Source organism: Geotrypetes seraphini, chromosome 11 (genome assembly GCF_902459505.1).
Source record: "Geotrypetes seraphini chromosome 11, aGeoSer1.1, whole genome shotgun sequence".
NCBI classification, from domain to species: Eukaryota; Metazoa; Chordata; class Amphibia; order Gymnophiona; family Dermophiidae; genus Geotrypetes; species Geotrypetes seraphini.
In genome coordinates this window covers 39,228,177-39,251,465 of record NC_047094.1, presented here as the reverse complement: position 1 = coordinate 39,251,465, position 23,289 = coordinate 39,228,177, and the positions used below count along the sequence as shown (strand labels likewise).

At 44.0% G+C, this 23,289-nt stretch overlaps 1 protein-coding gene across 1 annotated transcript in view; it reads left to right on the top strand.

Moving 5' to 3' along the window:
- The window catches only part of LOC117369078 (LITAF domain-containing protein-like), a 31,923-nt gene extending 21,561 nt beyond the window's left edge, over nucleotides 1–10,362 (top strand). The window contains exon 5 of the mRNA XM_033963030.1: nucleotides 10,141–10,362. Within this exon, the coding sequence (XP_033818921.1) occupies nucleotides 10,141–10,249 (109 nt within the window). The 3' untranslated portion in view covers nucleotides 10,250–10,362. The remainder of the gene's footprint in view (nucleotides 1–10,140) is intronic.
- The last annotated feature ends 12,927 nt before the right edge of the window (nucleotides 10,363–23,289 follow it).

Here is a 23,289-nt window from a genome sequence, read left to right as displayed (position 1 = left end):
GAATCAGTGAGTTTGATTTTTTACCAAATCAAATCGATTCGAGTCGATTCACCCGAAGTGAATCGGTGAATCGATTTGAATCGCAAATCAGGTGCCATATATGTGAATATGATGGAAGGAACTACGATATGAATTTCTGGCAGGAGAGCTATAGATCTTCACTCATTCATAGGGTTACCAGATTTTCCATCTGGTAATCCAGAGAATTTGTGGTTGTTATCAAGACAATGTTGAACTATTGGTGCTTCAGCCCTTGATCTGTTAATGCTGGATCTATGTTTATTAATTCTGATCTTAAAACTCCTCATTGTCTTACCCACGTAATACTTCTCACAGGGGCAACAAATTATATACACAAGCTTGTTTAGTGCTGGTTACTAAAATGATCTAATTAGTAACTCCTGCCATCTGCTGGATTTGTGAAGGACTGCAGTTGTAAAAGTTATCTCACACGTTTTACAGGATCCATCTATGCCAAAGGCATTTGTCTGATTTTCCCTGTTCTCTTATCAAATACAGATTTAACTCCCCTTCAACAATGTACCTCTGCAATCTCAAGTTGGTTTCCACATAAGTCTTACATGAGGGACAAAAATGGGAAAAATAGAAAAATGCAAAATAAATATACATAGCAAATATGACAAAAATGTACTGGTGGATAGGGGGAGACAGTGCTCAATGCAAAAAAGTAACACTATGGATAGATTTTATGAAAACCAAAGCAAACTATACCTTTATTGGTGATTCTCACAATTAAATTATTTATAATCCATAAAAGTAAAATCTATAAAGTTCAAATCAATAGGTGCAAATTGATCAATGAAAAAAGATATGATTTTCAAAGTCCTTGGACTCAAAACATTTTATAGAAACATGATGGCAGATAAAGGTCAAATGGCCCATCCAGTCTGCCCATCTGCAGTAACCATTATTTCCTCCTCTCTCTATGAGATCCCACGTGCTTATCCCACACTTTCTTGAATTCAGACACAGTCTCTGTCTCCACTACTTCCTCCAGGAGTGTTCCATGCATCCACCACCCTTTCTGTAAAAAAGTATTTCCTTAGATTACTCCTGAGCCTATCACCTCTTAACTTCATCCTATGCCTTCTCATTCCAGAGCTTCCTTTCAAATGAAAGAGACTCAGCTCATGCGCATTTACACCATGTAGGTATTTAAACGTCTCTATTGCATCTTTGGTATTCCTCTCCTCTTGTCTAGTTTTTTGTTGTCCCAGGACACTTCACTCTTCCAGAAAAGTCAAAACTCTATTAACCTGGTATTTTGAAAAGGCTCCATCAAATGTATAATGCATTTGAAGTTTAGACCAACTCCAAACTCTTCAGGACCCCAAAATGCCAGATGGAGAACATACTCCCACACTGGCCAAATGTTAGAGTACACTTCCCCCTCCGTATTCATTAACAGTGGTTTCAATTATTCACGGTTTTTCATTCCTTGACTCAACCCCATAATTTACGTCACTGAACCCAGTGTTCCACATAGGATATCGCTGCTCCTGGTGGTTCATGGAGGAAATTGCTGCTCTCAGCGTTGCACGGAGCAAATCGCAGGTCAGGTTATTCATGGTTTATTATCTTTTTAAGGGCTATTTTACCAAAAAACCGTGAATAACATGCAAAAAGTTATTTGCGGTATTTCGGTATTTGCTGCTATGCTGTTCCCCCTATCACTGCGAATGCGGAGGAGGAAGTATAGTTAAAAAAATAAAAAAATAGCACGTCACTCAACTAGGAGACTAGTCTTTTCACAATTCTGGGTTTACAGAGATGTGAAGGGGAATGCACCTGGGATACTGGTCCCACTGCTCCAATCCTCTTTTTTTCTTTTTGCCAGGCAGCTGTAACCCAGGTACCACAGAGGTGAAGAATGGCCTAGTTGTAGAGCTGCTGCATCTGCACCCAGAGGTTGTGGGATTGAATCTCAGGGCTGCTTCCTGTGACCCTGGGCAAGTCACTTAATCCTCCATTGCTCCAGGTACAAAATAAGTACCTGTATATATGTAAACCACTTTCAATGTGGTTGTATAACTACAAAAAGATGGTATACAAGTCCCAGTCCCTTTTGTCAGTCCTGGATTCCCCAGGTACCTGACTCTATAGCAGTGTATCGCAAACTCTGTGCCCCAGAGGATTCCAGATATGCCCTGAGATGCCATTGAGGAGAGGCATGTCCTGTAGTCAGGCAGCCGGCGCCTCTGCTCCTTCTGCAGCACCCCCTCACTGATGATAATAGGAGCCTGGAGGACCTTCGCATGATGTTATCGCATTAACGTCTGCACATTTCCAGGTGCCCTCCAGCCACAGCCCAGATTAGTGTACCAGCAGCTTAAAAAGTTTGTGACACTCTGCTCTATAGGCTGATCCAATCAAAATCCCTTTTCTCTCTCTCTCTCATTTAAAGTTGTAGCTTATTTAAGTCTGCTTGGCTTATGGCAGGGGTGTCCAATGTTGGTCCTCGAGGGCCGCAATCCAGTCGGGTTTTCAGGATTTCCCCAATGAATATTCATTGAAGCATGCACATTACATACATATTTCAGGATTTGCACAAGATCCCATATATCAGCAAAAATCAGAAAATTATACCATCTCAGCCTATAAATTACATCTCAACTGCTCAACCTCGAAGAGTGGACTAACATGGCCACCACACTATTTCACTATAAGACCTTGTATCTTGGATTGTTTAGTGTGAGATGTATGGTGCTGCAGTTGGTCCACAATACAGCAGCAAGACTGGTAACAGGGATTTCTAGAATTGACCACATAGCACCAGTGCTGAAGCAATTGCATTGGTTACCTGTGTTGTTTAGAGAGTGTAATATAAAGTGTTATCATTGATACGTCAAGCCTCGTATTTGCATATGCCACTTTATTGTGAGCAAACTTTATGTGCCTATCATACAAATAGAACTTTGAGAACTGAATGCATACTTTGGTCTTACTGCAAATTATCTGAAGGATCACTTTGAACTGGCTATATCAAAATGGTCCCAATGCCTTCTATCTTATCTCACGTTCTCTTCAGTTAAGGAATGTTGATACCCCCAAATTTTTTTGATAGGTTATTCTCGTTTCAGGCAGCAATCAGAGACAAGGAATTTAGTCGGTTAATAGCCAACGCTGCATCGTATAAACACTTCAGGAAACTCTTGAAAACCTATTTATTTGATAAATTTCTGTAATACATAATTAGGATGTGATAATCTGTCACTTGTGTAATTCTTGAAATTGTCTCAGATTCTTAAAATTGTGAACCACATTGAACTAAATCAGGTTATGTGGTATATAAATGATAATGTAAAAAGATAAGCTAATTTAATAAGTACGCTATGCAGTTATCTTTGGCTACAATGGTTAAGAACATTATGCAGACATTAGCTCTTTAACTTTTTCCATTGCAGTTCAGTTATAGTATGCCATTCCAGGTCAAATTCTTTTATATGCTAATGTGTTATGTTTAAAAATATTTGACACAACTTTTTGTTACAGCTTTAAGATTAGTCTACTATAATTTTTGATATGAGAGCTGTTTTATTTGTTTGATGACTTATGAGCACCGGGAAGAGTCCAGTGCCTTGAAGGCACACATTCTATGGACTTCCCTCCCATCATGCCCTGCACCTCTTCCAGAGCCCAATCACTTCCGGCTACCAAACGAGAAACCCGGTCCTATCCTATACCACCACACCCCACCATACCACAACTACCCGAGCTGTCTTCACATGGGCGACTAACTCGGGCCACCCAGCCCATTATTATAGTCACCCATCGAGACCAGCTCTCTGGCTCTTTTTTTGTTTGACGACTTATATGGGTGTCTTAATTATGTATTATTTGGAAACCACTTAGGTTTTAGGCAGTGTATATATTTTAAAATAAATAATCCTGACACTATCACAAAAACCAGTCTCTTCTGGTAGTTTAGAATTTGGAGGGACAAACTTCATTGGGGAATAAGAAGGCACCCTCCCTCCCCCCATCATGCAGCATTGGTCAATAGCAGCTGTATCCCAAATCCTAAATGTGCTTGGTTGCAGGGGTAACACCCAACACTGATCTTTTAGGACATGACGTTTAGGCTCCTTCTGAAATGGGAAGTATCTCTCTATACACTTCCATACCCTGATCCTACCCAAGGCATGTCCAGACCATGCTTCTTTGCCATTTGCACACACACACACAGGTTTGATAACTTCCATAGTTATTTGACATGGACAAAATGTGAATGTTTGAATAATCATCCTCTTAGGCAAATTGGTTGAAAATTGAGTACGAGTAGGATTGTGTTAATTGCAAATCACAAAGCAAACCTCCAGAGAAGAAGGAACAAAAAGCACAGTTACTTACCGTAACAGGTGTTATCCAGGGACAGCAGGCAGATATTCTTGACTGATGGGTGACGGCACCGACGAAGCCCCGGTACGGACACTTTTAGAGTGATTGCACTCTAAGAACTTGGAAAGTTCTAGAGGCCGCACCGCGCGTGCGCGAGTGCCTTCCCGCCCGACCCAGGCGCGCGGTCCCCAGTTAATATAAGCCAGCTAAGAAGCCAACCCGGGGAGGTGGGTGGGACGCAAGAATATCTGCCTGCTGTCCCTGGATAACACCTGTTACGGTAAGTAACTGTGCTTTATCCCAGGACAAGCAGGCAGCATATTCTTGACTGATGGGTGACCTCCAAGCTAACAAAAAGAGGGATGGAGGGAAGGTTGGCCATTAGGAAAATAAATTTTGTAAAACAGATTGGCCGAAGTGACCATCCCATCTGGAGAATGCGTCCAGACAATAATGTGATGTAAAAGTATGAACTGAGGACCAGGTAGCAGCTTTGCAGATTTCCTCAATAGGCGTAGAACGGAGGAAAGCTACAGATGCTGCCATAGCTCTAACCCTATGAGCTGTGACCGAACCTTCCAGTGTCAGTCCAGACTGAGCAGAGCAGAGCAGAAAGAAATGCACGCTGCTAACCAATTCGACAACGTACGCTTAGAGACAGGACGCCCCAATTTATTTGGATCAAAGGACAAAAAAAGTTGGGGCGATGATCTGTGGGGCTTGGTACGGTCTAAATAGTAAGCCAAAGCCCGTTTACAGTCCAAAGTATGAAGAGCCTGTTCCCCCAGAATGAGAGTGAGGTTTCGGAAAGAAAACAGGTAGTACAATAGATTGGTTGAGATGGAATTCAGAGACAACCTTAGGGAGAAACTTTGGATGTGTGCAGAGAACCACCTTATCATGATGAAAGACAGTGAAAGGTGGGTCAGCAACTAGTGCATGGAGCTCACTGACTCTCCTGGCAGAGGTGAGAGCAACAAGGAATAGTACCTTCCAAGTGAGAAACTTGAAAGTGGCGTTAGCCAAGGGTTCAAATGGAGGCTTCATTAAAGCGGAGAGAACCACATTAAGATCCCAGACTACAGGAGGCGCTTTAAGAGGTGGTTTCACGTTGAAAAGACCTCGCATGAATCTGGAGACCAGGGGATGAGCTGAAAGGAGCTTTCCATGGACCGGCTCATGAAAAGCAGCAATAGCACTGAGATGGACTCTGATGGAAGTAGACTTGAGGCCAGAGTCAGAGAGAGAAAGCAGGTAATCCAACAGGGTCTCTACTGCAAGGGATGTAGGATCATGGTGATGACGAAGACACCAAGAAGAAAACCGAGTCCACTTTTGATGGTAACATTGCAGAGTGGCAGGTTTCCTGGAAGCATCCAGGATAGAACGAACGGGCTGGGACAGAAGAGAATCATGTGAAGTCAGCCCGAGAGATACCAAGCTGTCAGGTGTAGGGACTGGAGGTTGGGATGCAGAAGGGTCTCCTGATGCTGCGTAAGCAGAGAAGGAAATATTGGAAGCAGAAAAGGTTCCCTGGAACTGAGTTGAAGTAGAAGGGAGAACCAATGCTGCCTGGGCCACCGTGGAGCAATTAGAATCATGGTGGCGTGTTCCCTTTTGAGTTTGAACAAGGTTCGTAGCATGAGTGGGAGAGGAGGGAAAGCATACAGGAACAGATTGGACCAATCCAGAAGAAAAGCATCCGCTGCCAGACGGTGAGGAGAGTAGAGTCTGGAGCAGAATTGGGGCAGTTGATGATTGTGAGGAGACGCAAAGAGGTCCACTTGAGGAGTGCCCCATTGATCGAAGATGGACTGCAGGGTTGAGGGATTGAGAGTCCATTCGTGAGGTTGGAGAATTCTGCTGAGCTTGTCCGCTAGTGAATTCTTTTCTCCTTGAATGTAGATCGCTTTCAGGAATAATTGACGAGCTGTGGCCCAAGTCCAGATCTTCTGGGCTTCCTGGCACAAGAGACGAGAGCCTGTCCCACCTTGTTTGTTGATGTAATACATCGCAACCTGATTGTCTGTGCACAGCAGGAGGACCTGAGGAAAGAGAAGGTGACGAAAGGCCTTGAGGGCATAAAACATCGCTCTGAGTTCTAGGAAATTGATGTGATGCTTCATTTTCTGAGGTGTCCAAAGACCTTGAGTTTGGAATTCGTTCAAATGAGCCCCCCAGGCATAAGGGGCGGCTTCGGTGGTGATGACAAGTTGATGAGGAGGTAGATGGAAGAGAAGACCTCTGGAGAGATTTGAGGATATCAACCACCATTGTAGAGACTGACGAAGAGATGATGTCACAGATATGTGACGTGAGCAAGGATCCATCGCTTGGGACCACTGGGTAGCTAGGGTCCATTGAGGAGTGCGTAGGTGCAGACGAGCAAGTGGTGTGACATGAACTTTAGAGGCCATGTGACCCAAGAGAATCATCATTTGCTTGGCCGAGATGGAACATTGTGGAAGCACCTGCTGACATAGAAATTGAAGCGTTTGAAGACGGTTGGACGGTAGGAACGCTCTCATGAGGATTGTGTCCAAGACTGCTCCAATGAATTGAAGTCTCTCTGTGGGGATGAGATGAGATTTGGGTAGATTGATCTCGAACCCCAGTAAACGTAGAAATAGGATAGTCTGGTTGGTGGCCTGAAGTACTGTTTGAGATGAATTGGCCTTTATCAACCAATCGTCTAGGTAAGGAAACACCTGAAGGTGGTGGGAACGCAGAAAAGCAGCCACCACAATCAGACATTTGGTGAACACTCTTGGAGAGGAGGCCAGACCGAAGGGTAGCACCTTGTACTGGTAATGACAATGATTGATCATGAAGCGTAGGTACTGTCTGGAGGCCAGATTGATCGGTATGTGAGTGTACGCTTCTTTGAGATCGAGGGAACATAGCCAGTCGCCCTGATTGAGAAGAGGGTAAAGAGTGGCTAAAGAGAGCATTCTGAATTTCTCTTTGACTAAGCATTTGTTGAGGTCGCGAAGATCTAGGATAGGTCTGAGATCTCCTGTTTTTTTGGGGACTAGGAAATAACGGGAGTAGAATCCCTGCCCCTTTTGTTCCGGAGGGACTTCCTCTATGGCGTTCAGAAGGAGGAGGGATTGAACCTCCTGAAGAAGGAGGGAAGATTGGGGAGTGTGCAAAGCAGACTCTTTTGGTAGACTTTCGCCCGGGAGGGTTTGAAAGTTGAGAGAGTAGCCGTGGTGGATGATGTTGAGGACCCATTGGTCCGAAGTGATAACTTCCCACCGGCTGAGGAACAAAGAAAGACGACCTCCTATGGGTTGAGGCAGGAGTGATGAATGTTGGATGCTGGCTATGCCCTGGAGAATCAAGTCAAAAGGGCTGAGTCGGTTTTTGTTGAGGAGGCTGCTTGACAGGTTGCTGCTGCTGTGGCCTAGGTGTTTGCCTCTGCTGCTGACGCTGCCGCCTAGGTTGTTGAGGGGCAGACTGTAAGGGACGAGCCACATAACGGCGTTGGTATGCCGATTGCTGTCTGAAAGGACGTGCTGGTGGAGGCTTCTTCTTGGTCTTAAGGAGAGTATCCCAGCGTGTTTCATGAGCGGAGAGCTTTTGGGTAGTTGAGTCCATGGATTCTCCAAACAGCTCATCCCCTAAGCATGGAGCATTAGCCAACCGGTCTTGATGGTTAACATCAAGTTCGGATACCCTCAACCAGGCTAAGCGGCGCATGGCCACAGACATAGCCGTTGCTCTAGAGGTAAGTTCAAAGGTATCGTATATAGATCTTACCATAAATTTTCTGAGCTGAAAAAGAGAAGAAGAGCATTGGTGAAAAGCCAAACGTTTCCTCTCAGGAAGGTACTGCTCAAAGGAAGCCATGGTGGTAAGGAGATGCTTTAAATAAAAGGAGAAATGAAAAGCATAGTTGCCAGATCGATTAGCGAGCATGGCATTCTGGTAGAGACGCTTACCAAATTTGTCCATGGCTTTGCCTTCTCTGCCAGGAGGGACAGAAGCATATACACTAGCTCCTGAGGACTTTTTAAGTGTGGATTCCACAAGGAGAGACTCATGTGGGAGCTGGGGTTTATCGAACCCTGGGATGGGGATAACCTTATACAGGGAATCCAATTTGCGGGGAGCTCCCGGGACAGTGAGAGGAGTCTCTAAATTTTTGTAAAAGGTTTCCCTCAAGATGTCATGAAGAGGGAGTTTCAGAAATTCCTTTGGAGGCTGATCAAAATCAAGAGCATCTAAAAAGGCTCCAAAGGAATGGACAGAGATTCACACATGTCTTTTAAAAAAGAAGAAAAAGACGTGGAATCATGTTTGGAGGAAGGGTCAGGATTAACAGGCTCATCCTCCTCCGAAGAACACTCACCCTCTGAAAGAAAAGGCTCTTCGGAATCACCCCACAGATCAGGGTCTCGAATGTGGGAACTACGGTCCCGAGACTCGGGGGTGGATGGTTCCAGGTGTCGGGACTTGCGTACCGACTTACCCGACCTCATCGATGCGGTACCGGGAGATGTGATCGGTTGCACCGGAGCCGAGGTCTGTACCGACTGGTGTTGAGTTGTCGGCTCCGGTGCAAGGACTGGCATCGATACCGATGAGGCCGAGTGTAGCGGTACTGAAAGAGTGGGAGTAGACAATATAGGCCGTTCCACTCTCGGTACTGGCGGCTCAGTGGAGACTGGTACCGGAAGGCTCGGTGCCAGGATAGCTGGAAGGAGTTGTTGTAGCTGCTCCTTCAGCTGTACCTGTAAGATGGCCGCAATGCGATCATCAAGGGAGGGCACCGGTACCGCTTTTTCTTTTGCGGTACCTGCGGTGCCGCTCTACACCCCGGAGATGAGGAGCCCGATGTCGAGGGACTCACCTCAATAGGGGCGGAGCGCTTCCGCTGGCGCCTCACGGTCGGCAGGACTGGACTCGCTGCAATGGAGACCGGAGGGCGTTCCAGCGGGGAAGGCTTCTTAGCCGGCTTACCTGAGTGCTGCGACGCCGGCGCGGTGTCGACGAGGTGGGTGCCGACTGTGTAGGAGCCGATGCCGGTGCCGATGTCGCGGGGTCGGACATCTCGGTACCAAAAAGTAAGCGTTTTTTCAATGTTCTTTTTTTCAGCGTGGCACAGCGGGTGCAGGTGGAAGCCTGATGCTCCGGACCCAGGCACTGTAAGCACCAGTTGTGCGGGTCCGTAAGGGAGATAGGCCTTGCACACTGCTGGCACTTCTTGAACCCTGGCTGGGGGGGCATGAACGGAAAGACGGCTTCTGCCAAATCGAAGGCCGAGGCCTCGATGGTGGCAGTAGGCCCCGCCGGGGCAGAACCGAAAAACAAAAATAACTCGATGAAAAATAAGTATTTTTTTTTAAAAACGGAAAAAGAATAAAGGGCAAAAAGACCCTAAAGGATTCACGAGCGGGAAGGCGTAAGGAAAAAATTTTCAACAGCCGTTGAAACTGCGACTTCTTAGCTCCGCGGAAACTAAGAAACTGGGGACCGCGCGCCTGGGTCGGGTGGGAAGGCACTCGCGCACGCGCGGTGCGGCCTCTAGAACTTTCCAAGTTCTTAGAGTGCAATCACTCTAAAAGTGTCGGTGCCGTCACCCATCAGTCAAGAATATGCTGCCTGCTTGTCCTGGGATAATAGTGTTTTTGCACTTTCTAAAATTTTTATGGCAAATCGCTCCTTGTGACAAAGGATTTAAAGTACTTAGAATCAAACAATTAGATTCTATCCTGAAAATTTTTGCAAAACATCAAAGGCTGAAATCATTCAACCATCTTTTATGTTCCGTTTCAGATGCTGGTTCGGATGCTGCCTCATTCCCTTCTTTGTCAATTCCTGCAAGGATGTTGATCATTTTTGTCCAAATTGTAACTATCATATTTACAAATATAAGCGGATTTAAAACTACATAGGCAACAAAATTGTTTAAAAAAAACCATTCAAGTAGATGCAGAGGTTTGCAGAAATTCTATGAAATTTAAAATGTAGCATTGTGCCTAGTTCAGGGGTAGGCAATTCCGGTCCTCAAGAGCCAGAGCCAGGTCAGGTTTTCAGGATATCCACAATGAATATGTATGAAATGGATTTGCATGCACTGCCTCCTTGAGATGCAAATCTATCTCATGCATATTTATTGTGGATATCTGAAAACCTGACCTAGCTCCGGCTCTCGAGGACCGGAATTGCCTACCCTTGGCCTAGTTAATAATGGAATAATAGATTTAGGGATCCTTTTACTAAGCTGTGGCAAAAAGGCTGATTTTCTATTTCCCCTTTTAATATCCATGCTATAATGTTATTTGAAAACAAAAAAGAAAAGTGAAACTTTTGTGTTCCATATTGAACTAACAGTCTGTTTATGTGACAGGAGATTATTTTTCACTTTAAGAGAAAAGGTGTTAATGATACTAGCTGCTTGGGATTTTTTGAGCCGATAAAAAGAAAATTGTCCTGAGTAATGCCGGCAATTGAAACAAAGTAACTGTGCATAACAGGATGTCTGAGGCTTTTTCCTCTGGTTTATTTGAGTGTCTTTAAGTGAACAAGGATTCCACTTTTCTTTTTTGTTTTCAAATAATGAATTGATTTTTGAGTGGTATCTTTTCCATTGGCAGACATGCTATAATGTTGCCATTAGCATGCCCTTAAAGAAAAGATTAGCGCATGAACACTCACTAGCACCTATTTTGTAGGTGGTAAGGGCTCATGTGTTTATCAGTTAACATGCAGAAATGTCCAATCTCCACCCCAGACACACACCTTCTGCAATAAAATATTTTGCAGCACATTGTGCAAGCAGATAAGAAAATTACCATAGGATGCCTGAGTGCACACTAGCAGTTATTGTTTGTGTATGTACTCTATTATGACCCACCTTGGGAAAGGCTGGGTATAAATAAGTAAATAAATACAAAAACAAAAAACAAACATACACTTACTGCAATTTAATAAAAGGACCCCCCTAGTTATGATGCTGCTCTAGATCACTACCCACCATAGCCAAAAGTAGAAAAATAACAAACATTTGATCTTATAATTCAACATGAGTGAGATTTAATCAAAGCGGTAAAAATTCTAAAATTAAAGTGATTCCATGGAAATTAATTGTGCATTCAATAGTTTAAAACACAGAAAAAAACAAAACAAAACACATTTTGTTACATTTAATAGTTCAGACTACGAAATCGGTGTTTTTCCTTACAAAATGAAATTTGTTCCTTTTAACTTTCAATCACACACTTCTGGGCTCTAGGTACCATGATTAGTCACCAAGTTTGTATACAGTATGGGTTCAGAAAGCAATAGCATCACAACAGCAACAAGTGGCCATGATTACAAGTGACTTTGCATAATGGTGTGGGTCAGTGTCCAATCGGACATAAAACAATATGTCTGACGTGTTTTGGTACATATAGCTCTGGCTTCTATAAATGTGCCCAAGTTGCAAATGCAAATTGAGCCAATTAGCTCCAATAATTGGTTGCCAGCAATTAATTATTGCTATTAATTGACAACAATTTGGATTTGCATGCACATCTTCTTAAGGGTTGTTCTACAAAGATACACACAATCTTTTAGCATGCGACTGAAAAGGAGGGGCATTCACTAAAGATGCGTGCAGTATTAGAGAATTCAGGGGATCCACAACTAATTTACATGCAAGGATTTACACCAGGTTTCAGTAGGTATAAAATTTTGTACCCAAAGTTGGACACAGAACCCAATAAATATGCTATTATATAAAGGGCGCCCAACTTGGAGTGCTGTTTATAGAATAGCATCAGCGTGCAGTTTTTTCAATGCATAAATTTGGCCACCTTTACTAAATGTAGTCCATAAATCCTTTATCAGGGGCACATTTAATCAAAATGAGCTATTTTGATGATCTCCTAATACAGTGGTCCCAACCCTGTCCTGGAGGACCACTAGCCAGTCGGGTTTTTGGGATAGCCCTAATGAATATGCATGGGACAGATCTATTACAAGCATCTCTCTTTCATGCATATTCATTAGGGCTATTCTGAAAACCTGAGTGGCTGGTGGTAGGGTTGGGGACCACTGTCCTACAGAACACATTGAGCTTGGGGAGTTCTTTGTAGGCAGACAGAATAAGCAGTTTCTGCAAAAGTGTGATCCTTGTTCTACAAGTAACATCAGTGTGCCCCTAATGTAGGCATGATACATGCTAAAACATGTTAGGCATATTGTTTAAGATATGAACAACTGGACACTGACTCACACATTATACGGAGGTTTCTCTTCAAATAAAAGCTGCTTTTAGCCAATGCCTCTGGTTGCTATGGTGCTGTTCTTGCTTTTTGGGCTTGATTCCTGGAGCCTGTTGGCCTCTATTTTTTCATATAGCATTCTTTATTATCTAAAAATTGAAACTTCAAAATAAAAAAAATGTCTTTTTCATTGTAAAACTACATTTATTGGATTTAATAAAAATAATGCATTGTAGTTTTATCTGTGTCAAAGTTGTTATGTTAGTCCACGAGTACCTAGATCTAAAGTACAGCAAAAAAGTTGAAGATATCTAAATTTTACTAACTAATTACTTTGATGGCTTTAGGTTATATCGCACATTTGGAACTTTGATCCTTTCATTAAAGTCCATCTCAGGATCATCGTCACTCCACAGTGTCATTTTGGTTTTTCTTGGACTTTCTTTTCTGTGGATTCCCTGGGGTCAATTTTCTCTGTTTTTGAGATTACATGCCTATGGATGTGCAGGCCAATAATTTTCAGTTTCTGGTGTCAATTAAAGGATTTTTTAATTTTATTTGGGTTTTTAAAAACTTTCTTTCATTTTGGGAGTAATGTCATCAATAAGGTGCACTATCAACCTGACATTTTTGTTTTGGTATAAACATGACATGAAATGATATGGGAAATATTAACATTTCCAATTTCTTTTTTTATTATTTATTTATACATTTTAAAGCCATTTTAAGCCATTTAACTAGGTATAAACTATAAAGCAATATTAACAATATACAAAAGGAAGGAAAAAGATTAATTAACAAGTTATCATTGAAAAAAAATTAACAAGCTTAAATTCAACTCAAGTCCTCAATTAGGATCCAAGGTATATTAAAGTGAGATAATACAGAGGAACAAAGAAAAATTAAGACAAATAACCAATTAACTGAGTTAAGGTATCTATTCATTCAAAGAGCACTCAAGTTTTTCCCTCTTCCAGATTCGATACCGACAAGAAAATTGTCAGTTGGGAGGGATCAAAAAAGACAAATTTTTGCATATGATAATATATTACACATTTACATGGATGGAGATAGAATGTTGCCCCCAGAGCAATAACAGTTGGTTTTAAAAGCAAAAATTCATATCTGCTCCTCTGGGTATCCCGTGCTAAATCTGGAAACATTTGTACCTTAAGACCCAGAAATACTTTTTGTTTATTTTTAAAGAAAAGCCTAAGCAACCAGTTTTTATCTGGTGCCAAAGCAACAGTTACAACAGGGGTGTCAAAGTTCCTTCTCGAGGGCTGCAATCCAGGCGGGTTTTCAGGATTTCCCTAATAAATATGCATGAGATCTATTTGCATGCACTGCTTCCATTGTATGCTAATAGATCTCATACATATTCATTGGGGAAATCCTGAAAACCCGACTGGATTGCGACCCTCGAGGAGGAACTGACACCCCTGAGTTACAAATAATGTTGCTGCTGTTGCTACTTCCTTATCAGAAAATTCCAACAGTGCTGAGATATTAAGTGATTATTCATTAATCTCTTCTGGTTGTTCTTGCTTCCTAACTGGTAAGTAATAAATCTGAGTAAACGGTGGTAATTGATCTTCAGACACTTTCAAAACTTCCATCATACGACGTTTCAACATTTTCCTAGGAGTTACCATAGTAACCCTAGGAAAATTAATCAATCTGAGGTTATTATTGCAGGAAAAGTTCTCCAAGGATTCCAATTTTCTTCTCCTTATCCAGTGTCTCTAATTTGCTTAGAAACTTAATTCTTGGTGTATATTTTCCATGAAAGTCTTAGTCAACAATTTCAACCTTCAATTTCTTAATATCTGTTTCCTGGACTTTTATCTTCCAGCTGCACAAGTTGGGGATTTATAGCTTTAGCCAGATTAGCCACGAGATCCCATAGGGAATCTAGTTACCTCTCGGGGCTTTTCTATAGAAGACAACAATTTTATCAGTTCAGTTTGCTTGCCAGTTGATTTTCTTGGGCTGTCACTCTTCTGGGTTCATTTATCCCCCAGTGTTGTTATATCCTTAGATTCTACATTCAGACTCTCTTGCAAATGCTCCCCTCTATGATCTCCTTGGCCTCTAAAGGGAGGTGCCTGCTGTCTTCCGAGAGGTCCTCCACTAGCGGGGAGCTGGTAATCTGAGGAGGTGGGGGAAGGTGCTCTTGCATCAGGGCTTAATGTTGTTTTCAAGCCCTGTGAGACCACATCCGTCCCGCCTCTCCGGAGCGCAAGCGGGGAAGTAGCTGACGATGCCAGTATACCCTGCATTCGCCGCATCAGCTCTTCAATGTTGCCGAAGGCAGTTGTCTCAGAGCGCCACGAGGCTCCAGCAGCGCTTCGCCCTCTCCTCTTCGGCATTTGTAGGTAATTTATTTAAGCCCAAGTCCTTCAAAACCGTACAATGGCTTGAAATGCCTCCGATGACAGGGCCCACTCGCTCGGATCGAGCATCTGATGGCTGAGAAAGTTTGCTTGAACACTGTCTATGCCAGTCACATTTGCTGCCATCAGCGCCAGTAGATGACGTTCTGCCCAAAGGAAAAGGAGGGCTTCCTGAGCCAAGGGAGATCTCTTCTTGGTCCCTCCCTGGTGATTGACATAGGCCAATGCTGTCGCATTGTCAGAGAAGACCCGGACAACCTGTCCCTCCAGGGTCTGCTGCAAGGCTCTCAGGGCTAGCCGAATGGCCATGAGCTCCAAACAGTTGAATAACCACTTTCTCTGAGACAGAGTCCAACAGCCCTGCAGAGGATGACGAGCCTAGTGAGCTCCCCATCTCCAAAGGCTGGCATCTGTCATTATCACAATCCAGGAGGCAATGTGCAAAGGAACGCCTTTGTGGAGCGATTGAGGATGGGGCCACCAGCTCATGTTCACTCAGGCCTCCAAGGTCCATAGGAGACACATCTGCAAGGCATCCCAGTGGGGTGCCCAGTGGGACTGCAAGGCATGCTGAAGAGGACACATGTGCGCTCTTGTTCACGGGACCACATCCAGTGTGGATACCATGAATCCCAGAACCCACACCGCCGGAGCTAACCTCTTCAATAGGGCCAAGATCTGAGCACACAGTTTCTGTCTGCAAACCTCGGGGAGGTAAACACGGCCCATCACCGTATCATAAAGAACTCCCAGGTATTCCAGTGACTACCTAGGTGTCAGATGACCCTTCCTGTAGTTGACAATCCAGTCCAGCTCTCCCAGCACCTGTTCCATAGTGCATTGCCCCTCTGCCAAAGAGAGAGCTCTGATCAACCAGTCATCTAGATAAGTGTGAATCTGCAACCCCGTCTTTCTCAGATGAGCCACGACCACCACCATCACCTTGGTGAAGGTCTGGAGTGTTGTAGCTAGCCCAAAAGGTAGGGCCAAAAACTGGTGGGCTGGAAAAATGGGAATGTGTAAGTATGCCTCCGTAAGATCCAATGCAGCCAGAAATTCCCCCAGAGCCACAGCTGCAATAACCTGGGGCAAAAAGGGCCTTGAAGGCCCAAATCCAAACATTGAGAAAAATGTATAGAAATGAGTAAAAATAAAGTAAAAAATAAAGAAGATAAGGTAAAACAGACACAGGAAGGCACCAAAAAGTACAAAACATTTGACTGAGATTAAAATGAGAAACTTTCTAATCTGTGGAAAATGAAAGACTGCTGGTTCTGTGCTCAAGCATTAGGCAGGAAGGTAGCCATACTTACATAGTGGGGGAACTGCCTCAAAGATTTAAAGTATCAGTGCACTCTGGTAGAGTCAGCACCAGGCTCCGTGGATGACACCACCTGCATGTGAGATTATACCTATTTGTCCTTGGAGAAACAAAGTTACCTACCTGTAGCATGTATTTTTCCAAAGACAGCAAAATAGGATTTGACAGCATCCATATATAAGACTATGTGGGGATGCTCTCTAGAAACATGGTGGCAGAGAGGAAGAGATAATGGTTACTGAGGATGGGCCATTTGGCCTTTAAGAGATCCCACGTGTCTATCCCATGCCCTCTTGAATTCAGACACAGTCTATCTCCACTACTTCCTCCGGCAGACTGTTCTACCACCTTTTCTATAAAAAAAAGTATTTCCTTAGATTATTCCTGAGCCTATCACCTCTTAATTTCATCCTCTGCCCTCTCATCCCAGAGCCTCCTTTCAAATGACTCGACTCATGGGCATTTACACATCTCCATCATATCTCCTCTCTTCTGCCTTTCCTCTAAAGTATACAGATTGAGATCTTTAAATCTGTCCCCATATGCCTTATGACGAAGACCACATACCATTTTAGTAGCCCTCCTCTAGACAGACTCCATCCTTTTTATATCTTTTTGAAGGTGCGGCCTCCAGAATTGTACACAATATTCTATACGAGGTCTCACCAGAGTCTTATACAGTGGCATCAATACCTCCTTTTTCCTTTCACCATTGCCTTTTCAATCTGTTTGGCTAACTTAAGATCATATACTATCATACTCAAGTCCCGCTCCTCTTTCATGTACAAAAGTTCTTCACCCCTAAACTGTACCAATCCCTTGGTTATTTGAGCAGAATCCAATACTGATTTTTTTTTTAAGTAGGTATGACAGACTGTTGAGTCTTCTGTGCATGACATAGAAGGCAAATAGCAATATTTTGAAATGTTTGAAACTTTTTCAAGTTGGCTTAGGGGACCAAGTGTAAAGTTTGGACATAAGAAAAAGCAGGACATGAAAAGAATCATGACTAAGAATTCTCTAACAGATTGGAGTTGATGTAATATAAAAAAGCCTGACTTGAGAATAGACAAAAATGCCAGTTTGCAATGGAACTGAGGCAGTCCTTTAGTTGGCCAATAGATGGAGCTTCCAAGTCAGTAAAGAAAAGTAGACCAACATATGTAATGAAGTATGTGAACACAGAGAAATAGTGAACAACAGTAGCTAATGGACTCAGAAATAAGTTAAAAGAACAGAAATAAAACATTGAACTCAGGGCTGTGAAGTAGATGTCGAAATCGTAACCAAGAATTAACAATTGGATAAGAAAGATGAGAACCATATCAAAATTGTCCCTGTTATACCTAGAGCTGAAAGTTGAGATAGAAGCAGAGCATGATCAATCAAGTTGAACATAGCTGAGAAACTGAGAAAGCAATATGACCCTTATCTAAGTGAGGAATTAATTTAGCTTAACACTGCTTTAAGGATTGTCTAGGATGGTTAATGAAAACCTTTTCAGCACAATAAGTAAATTCAGTATTCTCAATTGAGAATTCAGTCAATCAGTATTAAGTCAGTGTTCTTATCTGAGAAGGTAGATAGTGTGGTTCCCCAGGTGTCTGTGCTGGTAATTATATCTGCTGATGACAAGTTAGTCAAACTTCTTAAATCACAAGAGGATTGTGAAAAATTGCAAGAGGACCTTACAAGACTGGGAGATTGGGCATCCAAATGGCAGATGATATTTAATGTTCCACTTTAGGAGTCACTGCCCAGAAAAAGGATCTAGGTGTCATCGTTGATAAGTTGAAACCCTCTACTCAGTACAGAGCAGTGGCTAAAAAAGCAAATAAGAATATTAGGAATTATTAGGAAACAAAAGGAGAACAAAACTGAGATTATTATAATTATTATAATTCTGCTCACATCTCAAAAAAAAAGATATACGAGGATAAATCAAAAAGTAAAGGCAAAATACATTTAACGGCTTTAATAAAAGTAATTGTGAGTGACTGAACATATCACTTTTCCACAAAGTCCCCATGCAAGATAACGCATTTATTGTATTGTTCAACCAGCTTCTGCTTTCTCGCAGAGAAGATTTTTTGGCTGTTCCCAAAGCCAGGTGAACACTGCTTCCTTTACTTCATCATGCTTTGTCTTTTGCAGTGATGCACCCATGTTTCATCAACAGTGACAATTCTCTCCAGAATATTCAAATCTTCTTCATCATCTCAAGAACTGGGTCACAACTTCCACATGCTGTAGCTTGTGCAGATCAGTAAGCTGTTTGGGAACCCATTGTGCGCAGACTTTTCTGTATCCCAAGTAACTTTGCTTTCCTCATGTGGGACTCCCAAGCTGCCAGGATCATGGCTCTAGATCACAGGTGTCAAAGTCGGTCCTCAAGGGCCACAATCCAGTCGGGTTTTCAGGATTTCCCCAATGAATATGTATTGAAAGCAGTGCATGCAAATAGATCTCAGGCATATTCATTGGGGAAATCCTGAAAACCCGACTAGATTCCGGCCCTCGAGGAGGGACTTTGACACCCCTGCTCTAGATGAAGGAACTAACTACCCCTACAGATCAGATCCCTAGAAGGATTCTTGAACGTTAGAAAAGCAATAAACACTTACCTTGTCATCTAATCCCTTGCCTACCACCATGTATGTAATATAAGAATTGTATATTAGAACAGGGTCTTCTTTATATATCATACTAGGATAAACACATTGTATTGTAAGCATGACAAACTGTAGCATGTTTTGACTGTATATATGTATGCTAAAATCTGTATCCCGCTCTGAGCTTGTTGGGGAGAACGGGATAGAAAACTGATTAAATGAATGAATAAATCCTATATAATAAAACGCTAGCCGCGCATGCGCACTCAGACCTGCGTGATCTGTAATCCCTGATCCGTAGGTCCGTGGCCAGAGTGCGTATGCGGCGGCCAGATCGGGAAAGCACAGCACAGCCGGCGACTACCCCCCGCCCTCACTCACTGCCAAAACCACCACCTCCTCCTTCTCGCCGGCTCACCCGCGTTTAAATGGAGAGAAAAGCGCTGCACCGCTGTTTTCCTTCTGATTTGGTTTCCTTGCTGACTCGGACTGCTGCTTCTTCACGTCATCACCAGTGTTGCTGTACGCATCGCAGAAGCAGCATTGAGAGAAAAGCGCTGCACCGCACTACCGCTGGCTTTGGCGTCTTCTATCCACTGCGGCCAACCCTAGCGGAAACAGGAAGTAGTCAGAGAGGGCGGGCCGCAGTGGACAGAAGACGGCAAAGCCAGCGGTAGCGCGGTGCAGCGCTTTTCTCTCAATGCTGCTTCTGCGATGCGTACAGTGGTGGAGCCTGTGGCAGTTTATGGCACGTGTGGCAGTTCCGGAGAACAGATGGAAAAAGGGCAGGACAATGATAGTGACAGCAACACTGGTGATGACGTGAAGAAGCAGCAGTCCGAGTCAGCAAGGAAACCAAATCAGAAGGAAAACAAAGCCCGTGCTGAGGGGGCCACTTCAGAAAACAAACAAAAACAGCATGACTGAGAAGGACAAAGCTGAGAAGAACGTTGAGAAGCTAACAGGAGAGGAAGCTACGAATGAGACAGAGAGGAAGGAGCCCTGTGCAGATGTTTCTGCCCCAGTGAATGGCGAATTTGCAGCCCAGCAGAATGAGAATGGTGAAGACAAGAACCGGGAAGAAGACCACAGTTTGGGTAGTGTAAAGCAAGAGGTGCCAACTGAATATACACAGAATGACACACACATTGATGCTAAGATGGAAAAGTTAGGCAGTGACAGAGAGAGAGAGAAAGAAAGACAGAAAGCTGCCAAGGAGAGAGAGAAAGAAAGAAAGACAGACAGACAGTGGCCAAGGAGAGTGAGAGAGAGAGACAGAGAGAAAGAAAGAAAAACAGACAGACAGTGGCCAAGGAGAGATAGAGAAAGAAAGACAGAAGGTGACCAAGAATAGAGACAGACAGAAAGAAAGAAAGAAAGACAGTGGCCAAAGAGAGAGAGAGACAGAAAGAAAAAAAGACAGACAGGCAGTGGTCAAGGAGAGAGAGAGAGAAAGAAAGACAGACAGCAGCCAAGGAGAGAGACAGAAAGAAAGACAGACAGACAGACACATCTATTCTAGCACCCGTTAATGTAACGGGCTTAAAAACTAGTAAATAATAAAGATATTGGATAAATAAAACCAGTGGCGTACCTAGCATATGTGACACCCGGGGCCCATCATATTTTGACCCCCCCATCTGTACGAAAAACATGATTTTTAGTAACAAGCCACACGTCACACATGAGTACCTAGGAAAAGGCAGCGTCTTACATATGCAGTGAGCAGTACAACATCAATACCCATTGTAAAACTAAACAAGCCAGTCTAGTACAGATCAATCCTGCAGTCAATCCTAACAAAAAACCATGCCTTTCGAACACACAGAACACAGAAAACACCTTCGCCTAGCATGGAACATGTCATCACAAACTAACCCCTCCCCCTTTTACAAAACTGTAGTGTAGATTTTAGCCATGGTGGTAACAGCTCTGATGCTTATAGAACTCTGAGCATCAGAGCTGCTACTACCACGGCTGGCGCTAAAAAACGCTCCACAGTTTTGTAAAAGGGGGGATAAAATAGAAATACATAGACAAAGGTTAAATTGAACCAGTAAGAAGTTGGACTCTGCATAAAGTGCACCACAGAAACAGTGACACGTCTCCTAAAGCAATAAATAAATAGAAAATTTTTTCTACCTTTGTCTTCTGTGGTTTCTGCTTTCATCTTCTTATAACTCTCTTCCTTCCATCCTCTGTCTGCCATCTCTCTTCCCCTATATGACATCTTCTCTCCTTCTATGCCCTTTCCAGAAACTGTATGCCTCCCCCTTCCATCTCTCCTTTCACCCCCATTGGTCTGGCATCTCTCTCCTCTCCTTCCCTCTCCCACACCTCTCCTCTGCAATCCCTTTCCCTTTTCAATTTATTTTCTGCATCTGTCTAGATTACGTTCTTACTACCCTCTCATCAATGTCCTTTTTTAATGTCTACCTAAAGCTTGCCACCTCTTTCCCTCACCCCTCCAGTGTTTCCCTAACTCAATTCTTTTCTCCCCATCATGTGCCCTCCTTTTATTTATCCCCTCCTTCCATCATGTACCCTCTTTCTCCAACCCTTCCATCTAGTACCTTCTCCTCTCTGTTCACTTCCATCCAGCTTCTGCTCCCCTCTTTCTCTCCTCCCATTTCCTTCCTGCATTTGCTCCCTTATCTCTCCCATCTGCACTTCCATCCAGCATAGGCTCTCCACTACCATCCAATATCTGCCCTTTCTCTCGCCATCCACCCCTCTTCAATCAGCATCTGCCCCCTTTCTCTCCTTCCAATATCCTTCCCCCTTATGTCTCTCCCCTTTCTCTGTACATCAATTCTATCAGTATCACCCTTCCATACCACCCTGCCCCCTTTCTTTCCCTCCACCACTCTTCCATTCCAGCAATCCTGCTCCTTTCTCTCCCTTCATGCAGCAAGGTCCCATGATGATTGTAGCTGCCGGCTGCCAGTCCACTCCATTCCGATGTACTTGCTCTGGAGCGGACTCAGCAGCCGCATGCTGACAGGTCCCGCGATAACTCATCTGCTGACTCTGCTCCAGAAGAAGTAAGTTATGTCAGAGGGGGTGGACCCGGCAGATGCAGGGAGTTGTGACAAAGTCCCGCAATGACTGCATCTGCCGGGTCCACCCCCTCCGACGTAACTTACTTCTTCCGGAGCAGAGCCGGCAGACGAGTCAGCGCAGGACCTTCCTGCACCTCAGCACGGCTGCCGATTCTGCTGAAGAGAAAGTAAGTTAGAGGTAACATGACCATTTATTTTTTTCATCAAAAGGGGACATCTATTAATTGACTGTGTATCATTTTTCTGCACTCAGGCCCAACAATTGTCCCTTTCTATTCCCTCCCTCCTTCCTTCCCATGTCCTTAGTGCCCCCAGTGCCTCCATCCTGTGTCCATAGTGCCCCCATCCTTAGTGCCCCCAGTGCCTCTGTCCCGTGCCCCCAGTGCCTCCTTCCTGTGTCCATAGTGCCCCCAGTGCCTCCTTCCTGTGTCCATAATGCCCCCAGTGCCCCCTTCCCATGTCCTTAGTGCCCCCAGTGCCTCCTTCTCATGTCCTTAGTGCCTTCGTCCTGTGTCCATAGTGCCCCCAGTGCCTCCGTCTTGTGTCCATAGTGCCCCTAGTGCCTCCTTCCCGTGTCCATGGTGCCCCCAGTGCCTCCTTCCCGTGTCCATGGTGCCCCCAGTGCCTCCGTCCCGTGTCCATGGTGCCCCCAGTGCCTCCGTCCCGTGTCCATGGTGCCCTCAGTGCCTCCGTCCCATGTCCATGGTGCCCCCAGTGCCTCCGTCTTGTGTCCATAGTGCCTCCAGTGCTCCCGTCCTGTGTCCTTGGTGCCCCCAGTGCCTCCGTCCTGTGTCCATGGTGCCCCCCCAGTGCCTCCTTCCTGTGTCCATGGTGCCCCCCCAGTGCCTCCTTCCTTTGTCCATGGTGCCCCCATCCTGTGTCCATGGTGCCCCCGTCCTGTGTCCATGGTGCCCCCAGTGTCTGCATCTATTCCTATCTCCCCTCTTTTTAACCTTTCAAATTCCTTTAGATCATTGTAATCTTATTAGAATGTTTATTTTCTTATTTTTCTCCTCTATCTCTATTTACTCTTCTAATTGTCATTTTTCCTGGTACTTTAGTTAGATTGTTAGTCTTCGGGACAGTAAGGGAATTTCTAAGTACTTATCTTACTTATAATTTTAATGCAACAATATATTCATTGTAACCCGTTCTGGGCTCTTTTGGGAGGACGGGCTAAAAAATCAAATAAATAAATAAATAAATAAAGTGTCTCCGTCCTGTGTCCATAGTGCCCCCAGTGCCTCCGTCCTGTGTCCATAGTGCCCCCAGTGCCTCCGTCCCGTGTCCTTAGTGCCCCCTTCTTATGCCCCCTCACTACCT